This window comes from Anabrus simplex, chromosome 4 (genome assembly GCF_040414725.1).
Source record: "Anabrus simplex isolate iqAnaSimp1 chromosome 4, ASM4041472v1, whole genome shotgun sequence".
Classification (NCBI taxonomy): domain Eukaryota; kingdom Metazoa; phylum Arthropoda; class Insecta; order Orthoptera; family Tettigoniidae; genus Anabrus; species Anabrus simplex.
The window spans coordinates 39,343,367-39,356,203 of record NC_090268.1 but is presented as its reverse complement, the minus strand read 5'-3'; the positions used below and the strand labels follow the sequence as shown (position 1 = coordinate 39,356,203).

At 37.3% G+C, this 12,837-nt stretch overlaps 1 protein-coding gene across 2 annotated transcripts in view; it reads right to left on the bottom strand.

Annotated features, from left to right (window-relative positions):
* Flo1 (flotillin-1) overlaps positions 1 to 11,632 on the bottom strand; it is a 149,554-nt gene extending 137,922 nt beyond the window's left edge. The window contains exon 1 of one of the 2 annotated variants that reach the window (XM_067145044.2): positions 11,420 to 11,632. In XM_067145044.2, the coding sequence (XP_067001145.1) occupies positions 11,420 to 11,471 (52 nt within the window). In that variant the 5' untranslated portion in view covers positions 11,472 to 11,632. The remainder of the gene's footprint in view (positions 1 to 11,419) is intronic. The other variant, XM_067145045.2, reaches the window with a different exon arrangement.
* Positions 11,633 to 12,837: the final 1,205 nt, after the last annotated feature.

Below are 12,837 nucleotides of genomic sequence, written 5' to 3'. Positions count from 1 at the left end.
GCTTACTTTAGGTTTATACAAGTTAGTCATAGACAGTTTAAGATGGGATTGAGATTTCTTCAGAGAAGTGCAATGACCTTTTGCTCACAAGAGGTGTCAAGTATCTTGAGAGCTTTGTTTCCATATCATGCAGCAAGGAGCACGTAGTAGGCTGCAGCCAGGTGGAGCTGAATGATGTTTGTGCCAAGTACACAAGTAGTCAACCAAGCTAACAATGTTAGTGTTGTAATGATGAAAAAAGCCAATCTTGAATGTTTGTTGGTTTCTATTTACCTAAACAGAGAGGGTATAGAATTTGCTTGGTATAGCTACTTTGTCTTATGTAACATACTGAGGTACAGGTACTGTACATTATATGGTTAGTAATATTTAGTTAGCATTCTGTAAATTCATGTCAATGAGCGACTAAGTTAAGGCAGATGTTGAGGAAACTAGACGGGAAGGAGAAGGTGGTAATTTGCCACATTGGTACCAACAACAGAAGGCAAGCAGGTAAGTACTAACATAGTTGGCAATGTACGGAATCTGGTGATGACAGTGTCGAAGAACCATCAACTAGAGGGAAAAATATTCTAGACATAGTGCCGATACAACCAGATGAGATCTACAGAGAATCTGAAGTGACAGATGGTGTAAATGATCATAAAGCTGTTGTACAGGGTTTCCATAAAAGAATTCCAGGGTTTTAAAAATTCATATCTTAATAACTGTACAAGATAGCAAAATGTAGTTAATTTCTCTGAAAGGAGTAGCTCATCAAGTTTTACTCTTACCAATTGGGAATGTTTTCATCAACAGCTGGCAGCGCTGCAGAGCGTTGACCTTGAAACAACATAGCGGCAGTCAGTGCTGTCTGGATTGCCGCGCTATGGCGATGCCGCAACAAAAGGCTCAATGTGTTATTTGGCTAATAGAAACTCATTCTGTTGTTACGGTACAAAAAAACTTTTGACGTAATTATGGTGTTGACGCGCCTATGGATAAAACCATTCGCCAATCGTTAAGTGCTTTCAAACAAACAGGAAGTGTTTTAAAACAAAAGTCGCTGGGTAGGCCGCGTGTCACAAGGGAATGTGGACAGAATCCGAGCTTCCTGCCTTTGAAGCCCTACGAAATCACTGACAAGACGCAGTCTGGAGTTGGGGTAAGAGTTCATAAGGTAGTTCATAAAAGACTTCGTTTAACTGCTTACAAACTTCAACTGTTACACCACATTAACCTACAGACAAGATTAAGAGATTTGACTTTTCTGTTTCTATGCTAAACGAAATCGATGAAAATAACGATTTTTTTTAAATGTTATTTTTAGTGATGAAGTGACTTTTCATGTGAACAGGTCTGTAAACAGACATAATTGCAGAATTTGGGGATCAGAGCCGGCCCATGAGTTTGTAGAGTATGAACATGACATGCCAAAAGTGAATGTTTGGTGTGGTCTTATGTATGATAGAGTAATAAGTCCCTTCATTTTTGTTGAAAGAAATATCAATGGTGATATCTATTGTGACATGTTAGAGAAATATGTTTTTCCTCAGTTAGATGACATTGAGGCGGAGAAGGGTTTATTATTTTACATGTAACTAATCTCATGATTAGACCCGTATTGAAATTTGCTATAAATGCTTACAATATAGTGATTATTTTAATCCACCTATTCAATACCAATTGGTTTTGTGTTGCTAGTTCTTAATACTACAACAACGAATTTACAGGGACATGTTTCGCTTTATTTACAAGCATCTTCAGCCTACATAATTGTCTCAAGGTTAAGCCTTGTCATATTTGGATTGTTTTTACAAATTTTTTGCTTGAGTATAAATCCATGTTTAGTAATAATATGTAAAAAACATAGGAATTATGTACACATTAATAGTATGACAATATGAATTACAATGTTGAATTGAAGTAACCCTTAATTCTAAAATACATTGACGTCCAAAACATAGTAACTACAATTTGAAAATTTGGCTAAAATTGTTTTCACAATGCTGTGGTTGATTGAATCAACTGTAATATGGCTTTAAATTTGATTCATAAATATAAACTGAAGGTTAAAATATAGGAGCCATTTTTTCTAAAATCCATTGATTTCTGGAACACAGTAACTTCTGATATTGAGAATTTGGTTAATAATTGTGATTTCCAATGCAATTATTTAAAAACAACTATGATTTGACTGTGTGTAATTTGAGTCAAAATGATATTCTAAAAATTAAAATCTTGGAATCGTTGGAGACCAGCTTCTAGAATTTACGAGGCTTGCTGCAGTTTGGTGATTTGATCAGTGAAAATATTAGAATAATTAGTTCTTGTCTATTGCGACTTGAGTATCCATTGGTAGCAGATTGTATTAATGTAGTTGTAGTTAAACGGGGGGGCTTCTATCCAAATCTTGAGTAGCACTAGAAATTAATGGAGATAGTGAACTTTCCAGGAATGGCTTGGAATTGTACTCTGAAGAATGTAGTAGTGATAAGATTCTGAAAATCATGAACAAATATTGTGTGAAGACTGAGAGACAGGGCTACAGAAGTATGTTACTAGTGATATCTGGAGTTGTGATAATCATTCTGATGAACTGGAAATATGGGAAAAACAATCTGGTCCAAACCACAGAAAACATTTTTTAAATTATTTGTGGGATGGGAATTTTAAGAGTTGGTAGTAAAGCAGATGAATATTCATGCCGAATATTTACAAAGAAAAACTGGCAATGGTAGGTGTTCTACTTTATATGGGTTTGGTTGATTTACCTGAAATTGATGATTACTTCCTACTTGCCCATAACTAAGGCAGGCAATGGCATTGAAGTGGTTAAGGAAACCTGGGCAATATTTAGACACAAAATTAGTGCGAGTTAAAATATATATGCATCGATCATTTAGAAACAAAATGCAAAAAATACTATACATTCATTTGAATTCTATGTCATTTTCTTTAAAGGGTGACATTAATACTGTTATGCCTATTGGAATTTAAATCTATCCATCAGAAACCATGGTAATTATGGCCAAACAGCTGCCGTTAAATAGCAAAGGGTTAAAGCAGTTGTTGAGGAGTGTGAAAATAGGCAAGTACCTTTAAAGGTGGTAAGGAATGGGAAAAAAATCCACTGTATTATAACAGAGAAATACAGAGATTATGAAGGAGGTGCATATCAGAAAGAAATAGAATTAGGAATGGTTATGGAAGTAAGAAGAGATTGAAGGAACTTGCAATGAAATTGAATTTAACAAAAAAAAAAAAAAAAAAGTCAGCTAGGAATAGCATGATGGCAAAAATAATTGGCAGTCATATGAATTTTTGGTAAAAATGTCAAGGTATATACAAGTACTTTAAGGCAGAAACAGGTTCCAGAAAAGGCATTACAGGAAATCATTAATTAAAAAGGGGAGGGTGTATGTGGTGAAGTATACAGTCAGCAGAATGTAAACATAACTGAATATAAGAATAATGCCCAGGTAGAGGAGTTGACTAATAGCCTACTGATGCACTGAAATTTACCTATTATAATAAAGTTATTAACAAAAAGATACAAAACTTGAAAGCTAGAAAAGAAGTTGGAATTGATAAGATTTCTGGGGATATACTAAAGATATATAGTACCATAACTGTAATACCAAATGGATGCAGAGTTGCTATGGTAGCCCCTGTATACAAGGGAAATGGTGATAAACATTTAGCAGATAATTACAGGCCAGTCAGCTTGACACATAGCATTCTTTCTGATTATATTATGCATGTTTGCAACATCACTAACTGGTTTGATAAATGGCAGTTCAGGTTTGCGAAAGGTTATTCCAATGAGGCTCAACTTTCAGGATTCCAGCAAGGTATACAATGGCAGATATTTTAGATTTAAGTGGTCAAATGGACTGTATCGCTACTGACCTACCTATCCAAAGCTTTTGATAGACTACTGACAAAAACGAGGGCTATTGGACTAGACAAAAGAGTGACTGAATGGGTGACAATTTCTAGAAAACTTATTTCAGAGAATCAGAATAGGTGAAGCATTAACTGATCCTGTAATGATAAAGGGGAGAGGTTCCACAACACAGTATTAGGACCTTTACATTTTCTTACACTATAGGTATATAAGTTATGAGTAAAGAACTGGAATCATAGATAAGTCTTTTTGCCGATGATGTTATGCTGTACAGAGTAATAAATAAGTTACAGGATTGTGAGCGATTGCAAAAAGATGTCGACAATGTTGTGAGATGGAGAGCAGACAACTGTATGATAGTAAATGGGATTAAAAGTCAGGTTGTAAGTTTCACCATGAGAAACAGTCCTTTCAATTTTAATTATTGTGTTGATGGGCTGAGAGTACTTCACAGGGTTCAATGTAATTAATTAGGTGTCAATGTATGGAAAGATCTTCATTGAGGTAATTGCATTAACAAGATTGTAAATAAAGGTTACAGATCACTTCATACGGTTACGGGATTATTTAGGAGTTGCAGTAAGGATGTAAAGGAGAGGATGTAGAAGTTGAGACCTCAATTAGAGAGAGGCAAGATAGGAGGAAAAGTGCCATTGGTGTAGATACCAACTTGCCAGGGGGTGACCTAAATACTATGATCTCAGAGCTAAATCCTGAGGCACATGAAGTAAGACATACAGGGTTGAACACTGGGTCTGCAATGGACTGCTAGAGACTCAAAATTGAGATGCGCCTTCAGAGCCAGTCCATCTAGTGTGATCTCTCCTATCTCCATGACCATTGAGAACTGAATAGTCAACATTCCTCCTCCATCTGTTTTGCCCTTGGACCAGATCAACAGCTTGATGGCTTCGAGTGTCATTTCCTCCACTGAGAGGGCCATCACCTCACCTGCAGTTGTTCGCTCCCTTAGGAAGTTTAGATTATTTACCGTAGCTCAGCATTCTGTGTTGAGTCACTGGCAGTATGGTCAACTCGATTACCATATTAGGCAATACCCGACCAGATAGAGGACTCAAAGTAAACATACCACTAACACCACGGTAAATACCTATGTTGTTTAGGAATTAACTTCCCTGGCAACTGATGTGCTGCACAACAAAAACTTATAATAAAGATCTGAAGAAACTGTACTACTGTGTTTCAGATAGAGTTCACATATATTGTAGCAATGACTAACAACAAATTAAAATTATAGCAAACATCATAATATTTAGAAGCAAATCCATAGGTAAATATAGTAACTTGAAAAATAGTACATATAAAAGTTTAAACGGTTTTTCAAATTCATCATTATATTTTATTCAGATTAAAGGGTTAAGTGAACATAGTTTGCAATACAATTCCTTTACAAAACAAAAAAATCAAATGTATCCCCCTAATTCAATACAAAACATCATTCCATCATTAGATGGAGCAATAAAATTCAAACATGTTTTGACTTGTTTGAGCCATCATCAGTGAAATAAGGGGGCGTTAAAGTAATCTATATAATATAAACTAAAAATGTGCTAAAAACGTAATGAATGACAAGTGAAGAAACAAAAGACAGATGGAAATAAAAATAATAATATAGAATATTTACATCACTCGATGGAGCAATAAATACAGTAGAGTCTCAATTATCTGACTTAAACGGGACCTGGACTATGTCGGATAATACAGAATAACTTTGAAAATGAACTGAAACAAACAGGAAGGCTATACTGTATTACTATGTTTTACGGTACTCTATTTCTTGAATTATCAATTCACTTGTACAATACATGCAATATTGAACTAAAACATTTCAAATGTCATACAAAAAGAAACTTGTCAACAATGTTTTCTTGCCTGCTGATTCGCGTTTTCTTCCTGCAAGATCCCGCCATCGACGATAATCCTTCGCTGTGGGTCATCATCTTCTCCTTTTGTTCTGCAATGCCTCGTTCTTCTTGTTCATCATCCTTATTTTCGTTAGCATTCACAAGACCAATAATATCAGGGTCAGTTAGTTTAAACAGCTGATCTTGTGCACACCACTTACACACATCTTGAGTCGTAGCATCCTGACAGCCAGGAATGCAATTCAGTAAGGGAACAATGTTTTTCATGTCATCTTGTACCACCACCTCTCAATGTTCAACCTCACTCAACAATATGTTCCGAGACTTTGTAATGTTGTTGTTTCAACTTCCTCCCAAGAGTGCGCTATCCAGTATGCCACGTTTTTCAAGTTGTTTCGTTTGAACTTTTCTATCATGTCGTTGCCATTGTCCATTTTCTCTCTGAGGATGAAATGAGTTTCCACCAATATTCCCTCTTCAATGTTTCCAGCACATCTTGGTCCATTGGCGGCATAATGACGTCACATTAGGAGGAACATGATTTTGATGTCACCATTTCTAAGTTGCTCTTCAGTTGGGTGTGATGGAGCGTTGTCTAGTAGAAGAAGAGCTCTTCTAGGGAGCAAACTGTGAAAAGAAGTCTTAAGAAGTCGGCAGACATCCAGGCAGCCTTCTGATTCGTGTAATGGATTGGAAGAGCATTAACAGAAAAGTTTTTAAATGTCCTAGGCATCTTTGCTTTACCAATCATAAGCAATTTTGGCTCTTAAGTTCTCAGTAATATTACTACAGACAAGAACAGTAACTCTTTCCTTACTACGCTTGTAGCCAGGTGCAGACGTCTTACTTTTGGGCAGCGAGAGTTTTGATGGCAGCAGATTGAAATTCACCCAGTCTCATCACAATTAAATATTGATCACCAGTTTATCCTTCAGCAAGAATTATTTCTTGGAATTCCCTTTTAAATTTCACAACTTCATCGGATTTAGCTGACAGTTTTTCTCCACAGTTATTAAGCTGCCCAATGCCGTATCATTTTTTCTACCGATCAAGCCACCCAACACTGGCAGTAAAATTAGGGTCCCTTTCATTAAACTCCTTCTGGAAATACACCGCCATTTCTTGCAGAATGGGGCCAGATATTGACAGGACCTTTTCCCGGTTTTGAGTGAACCAAAGAAATAGTGCTTCACTCACTTTTTCCTCTAATTTTTTTTCTAATTTTCAGTGCATCACTTGCTCTGGTAGAGCACCACTTTTCAATTTCTTCCCTCTTATGTTTCCAGTCTCCCACTGTAACATGACCAACACCATAATCTGAAGCCACTTTTTGAAGAGTTTCCCCTTTGCCCAGTCTCTTTAACCCACTCAACTTGCCTTCTACAGAAACAATCACTTTCTTCCATTTACTCACAGAGGATATGAAAAAACATCCGCACCCAAACAACACTACACTGAACAATGACCGAAAACTCTCTGCACTTGCCCTTGAGAAAAACCCGGTCCTACCACATGACTGCCAGTGATTGCCCCACGGTTGTACCCTTCACACCGGGTATCCCAGAATTGCCTCCACCTAAAGTTCAAATTAAGCATACCAGTGTCAGATAACACGGAAGGTCGGATAAGCGAAGGATGGTTAAGCGACACTCTACTGTAACTGGCTAAGACAAATTCAGTTAATATAAAACATAACTGAAACCAAAAAATGTGCTAAACCTAAGAAAAGGAAATAAAAGATAACAGACAGAAATGAAACAATAAGTGCTAACAGTGAGGCTGCGAACCTCTTAGACTGAAATTTTTTAGTTAGATAACACTTAAAAAACAGGACGAAATCACTGTGTTGATAATTCAGGCTAATATCCTGTAATACAATTCCTTCCAAAAGACTGCATTATTTTTTCAAGTATTCCTCAATCAAAACTGTAGAGAATGTGTGTGGCTAACGTAGAAAAGGGTGCAGATAGACAAACATATTGTAGAGAGAGAGAGAGAGAGAGAGAGAAAGAAAAGAAATGAGACAATCTTCTATAATAGCATGAGAGGACAAGAATACAGCGAGCAGTCATATTTTAACCCAGGATCTGGCAACTATCCCGACTACCAAATAGTTTCAGTATCTTCACCGAGTTACCAATTTCTGCTAACAAGTAGGATGACATGGCATATTTTGTGTTTCCACACGTGCAAGTTTCTACATTACTGAACATCTACAGTTTCAATCTCCAAGTGTAAAAAATAAAAATAAAATGAACTAGCCCACTCGTCGATGTCAACACAGTTGATGACTGCCCTTGAATTTTAAACGTTATTGTTTGTTTTTCAAGCAGTTCTAGCATAATAAGTGAAGGTTATATTTAGTGCATATATGGTAATAATCTATTTGGTGTAAATAATTCATTTAGGCCTTGAAAACAGTTGAAAGGAACCCTCAAAAGCAGATTATGTGACTTGACTAGGTAAAAGAATATAATATATACAGTGCTGTGGAACTTAGTTTAATGCAGGTGTAGTTCATTACAATATACAACCTGTGACCATTAAGTTTGGTGAATAGTCCTGTACTATCAACACAGATGAACAATGCACGACAGATAACTTACTGTCCTACGAAATAGTCCCCTCTCGTAACTATGCACTGTTGAGATTGGCGATACATGTCCTGGAAACTCTGCAGGAAGTCGAGTGATGTGGCTGAAGGCAAGGATGTGTTTTCCTCTTCCCTAACTTCTTGGTAACGATTTGTCGCACGGTTTCACAGTTAATCTGCAGTTTACCCACTATCATGTGCACAGTTAATCGCCGATCATTTGTGATTAATGTCTTCACCTTCTCAATGTTTTTGTCACTGATGGCAGTCGGCGGTCTTCCACTATGGGGGTTGTCAGAAACACTTTCCCGGCCTCCTCGAAAACTGGCGAACCACTCGTAAACACACTTCAAGGACAGTGCTTGATCTTCATAAACACGTACCAGCATCACATGCATTTCTTTCGGTGTCTTGCCAAGCTTAAAACAAAACTGTACATTGATCGTTTGGTCGTTCATGCTCCTGTTCACAGTTCAGAACCAACACACTAAACACGCACTGTGGCAAACAGATCTTACACGGCACACACATGATGCTCAACTGAACAACTGCTACGCAGGTGCAGCATTGCATGTCGCCAGTGTTGCTGGATCGACCGTTCTGACTTCATTCACCAAACTTTATTGTCACAGGTTGTAATATGAAGTTGACCTGAACATCCCAGGCTGCTATGAAGATACTGGTAAAATTGGGAACTAAGTAGGCCTAACCAAGTAGTGGATACCACTCAGCACACCGCAAACACAGCCACTGGGAACAGGCCTGAGGGAGTAAGTTTAAACATTGATCTTTTACAGTGGTTTCTGTTGGACACAGCATTCTTCAACTTTAGTTTTTTCTTTCTTTTCAGACATCCACCTATTGACTCCAATCCAGAATTGTAACAGACACACATAATGACAATTCCTAAACTGGCAACAATTCTCCATTTTACCAGTATCTTCACAGCAACCTAGGATGTTCACTCAAGTCAACTCCACGTTATACCTTATATAGGTAGAGACTAAACATGATTTCTCCAAGATCAAGACTTCCTAGTGGCATCATTGAAGTGCCACCAATAAAATAAAATGTATCAACCATTCAATTCTTATGCATTTGAATGCAATTTGCTTGAGATGACAGTACAGATTTTACTATGTTCATTCCTGATACTGGTAAAATAAAGTCATAGAAGCGGTGGTGGTGTGCTAATGAAGGGCTCTGCGGCGGACCCCTCCCAATGTCCAGAAATCCAACATTCACAAATAATTGAATTAATTTAGTGAAGTTTCTAATATAAAATGTTTCAACTAATAGCTGAATAGGATGAGAATGATATCTCTTTTTCATAGCTGACAAGTCCATTTTTATTGTGTCATCAGTATCACAGTCATTACTTAAAAATTGCCCTACTATGTCCATTGGTAATCATGCCTCTATTCGTTTCTCCTCCCCCTCACATATTAGTTCTCTGCAGATGGTAGCTGCATCACTCCAGATAGCCTGTCGGACTCCAAGGAGATCCTTGGTTTGCTGTCTGGGAGGTAGTGAGGGGTTGGGTGAAAGTGGTTTGTGGGTTGCAGACAGCTGTGCGCTTGAAAGGGAATTTGGGCAGAGCCCATAGATGTGATGCCAACAGTAAAATAATTTAGTCATGATACAGATTATTATTATTATTATTATTATTATTATTATTATTATTATTATTATTATTATTATTATTATTATTATTATTTGTTCTTGGATTCATTGCTGAGAGGTAATAAAATATATTGTAGAAGGCCAAATTAATATCCTTATACACTAAATACAGGTGAGAAAATAATAAAGAGTTTGATATTCAACTTAAATTTGCTGCACGATTATTACACTGTAGTCTGTAGGATAAGCATGCATAGTATTTTTAGTAATGGTGGAAATTACTTTTGAAAGTAGATTAGAACTCTAGAGGTTTGGACCTCAAAGATGTTTAACATTACCTAGGAACTAGAATGACTAGGCTAAACAAAAAAATGTAATCCTTCCCAATCAAAGTACACTGACCGGTTGTAGGCTACATGGAGTGAAAATGCACATGAATAGTTGTATTGAATTAGTGACACGTGAGAAAATGGACATAAGCTGTCGATCAGAATCGCAGAACGAGGAAGTGTCTAAGTGTTACTACATTCTCATTAAACCGAACAACGCATTTAATTTTTATGGGAAATTTAAGCTTGTGAAACTTTTCATGTTTTAATTAACTTAGTGTAATGTAACTATGATAATAAAATTGTTCCTTTTGATTTGTTTTCTTGTGTTATTTAACTGTTAACCTCGGAGAAATGTGATAGGCAAGAGTTTAATATCATTTACAGCCCCTCCAGTCAAAAAATTCACCAGCTGTCACTGCATAGAAGTATATTTTTTCTTATTTACCGGTATTACTAAAAAGGAACCCCTCTCAGCATACCAATAATTTTAGATCAAATAAATGTCAGATCTTGTAAAATTCACTTGCAAATTGCACAAGAGTTCATTCCTAATTACTAAAAGCAAATCCTTGTATAAGTTAGTACTTAAATCCTCAGAAAATATAATTAATTGCAATAGATCATAATATTACAGTGAAAACAGTTAAATTTCGAGACATTAGAATAACCAAATACCTATGAATTTGAATGTGTTTTATATATTTTAAATGTTAGAATTTTAAAATTCTGACCCAAATAAAGTATGTTTATGTTATATTCCGCCGCTTAATTCTATGTGCCCCAGAATAATCAATACTATGACTTCAACATATTAGATTAGCCTATAAACCATAACATTAAAATCAGGATTGTCCTAAGAGAGGTTATGATATATCCCGGCATTGAAATGCAACACACATCCGAATGACAACCGACAGAGAATCAACATCAGATACTAGGCCTATACCGTAACACAGAAACGAAGGACTTAATGTATAAGGTAATAAGCCATGTAGGCCTAAATGATGGATGAAGTCAGTCTAGAATTACGTAACTGTTCGAATCGTTTGTAAACATTTGCCACACCCACTTTTTAGTATTAAACTCTCTTCCTTACCTGAAACGACCAACGCCTCGTTAGGTCCACAGGTCACGAAACCCCAAGTCATTTTAATTCGGATGACAAATCAACTTTACAGCAAAAGTCCTTCCTCCGAGTTGCAAATGGCAGAGCACGAAGCTGTTCGATAGTGCGTCGCAAGGAAAATGTGTAGTGCGTCGGTCCACTGAAGCTGGAAGCCTTGTGCTCAGCTGACTGGCTGTCAAATGAGAAGCGCTGGTATTTACGTTATGCAGATGTCAGCAGACGGCGCCGGTCTGGAATTCGGTCTGGGTCAGTTCGGTGTCTTTGGTATGGATCATACAAAGGCCGTCTACCTAAACGAAGTACCGGTACTAATCAAAATATGAAACATAAACATTGTAAACCTTTAAGTCTCTTGACCTTGGCTGGTGATTTCTGTGTTTGCTGTTTACGTCATTACTTATTAATTGCCTTCTTCCAGACACAGATTTGATGTAAAGTATGGTATTACATCTCTCTTCACCCGGCGAGAGCCAAAATATGATTGCACAGTTTATCGTCAGTATTGATGCCTAGTATTGATTTTTAAGTCGCACCGACTGAAGTCTCAAACAGGTCTTATGGAGACAATGGGATAGGACAGGGACTGGGGAGGAAGGAAGCTACCATGGAGGGGAAGGTAAAAAGAAAACAAAAACAAACGAACGGAGCTGTTTCGGGGCAAGTTTTGACGTAAAATACGCGTCGCGTGTTGTCGAAATAAAATGATTTGAAATTTTATTGTTGACATTTTACGTCTTAATTCTAAGGAAATTTACACATCTTAAAGATCACGGGTTCAAAATCATTTTCACCCCACTGGGACAGTAGCGCGGAACTCTCCTCACGACGCTCGGTCGTCTTAAATTTGGGACGTTTCCTACAAGCCATTTAATGTTCGACATTGGTGAAATTGGAATTTTTGGATTTTACGAAAATACATTTTCCACATTTCTTAACATGGCAGTTTTCTTAGATGTTCACTATTTAATTTGTTTTTACTGCACAACTGTAGAATTCACTAAGATGAATCAGTGACACCTCACACAACTGGCTACACTATTTTTATTTTTTTTGCTATTTGTTTTACGTCGCCCCGACACAAATAGGTCTTCTGGCGACGATGGGATAGGAAAGGGCTAGGAGTGGGAAGGAAGCAGCCATGGCCTTAATTAAAGTACAGCCCCAGCATTTGCCTGGTGTGAAAATGGGAAACTACGGAAAACCATCTTTAGGGCTGCCGACAGTGGGATTCGAACCCACTGTCTCCCGAATACTGGATACTGGCCGCACTTAAGCGACTGCAGCTATCGAGCTCGGTACACTAATTTTTAACCATGCAGCATGACTGACTTGGTACCTCAAGATGTCATCCCTAGGTCAGACTTTTGTTGCTGGATGCATTGGTCATT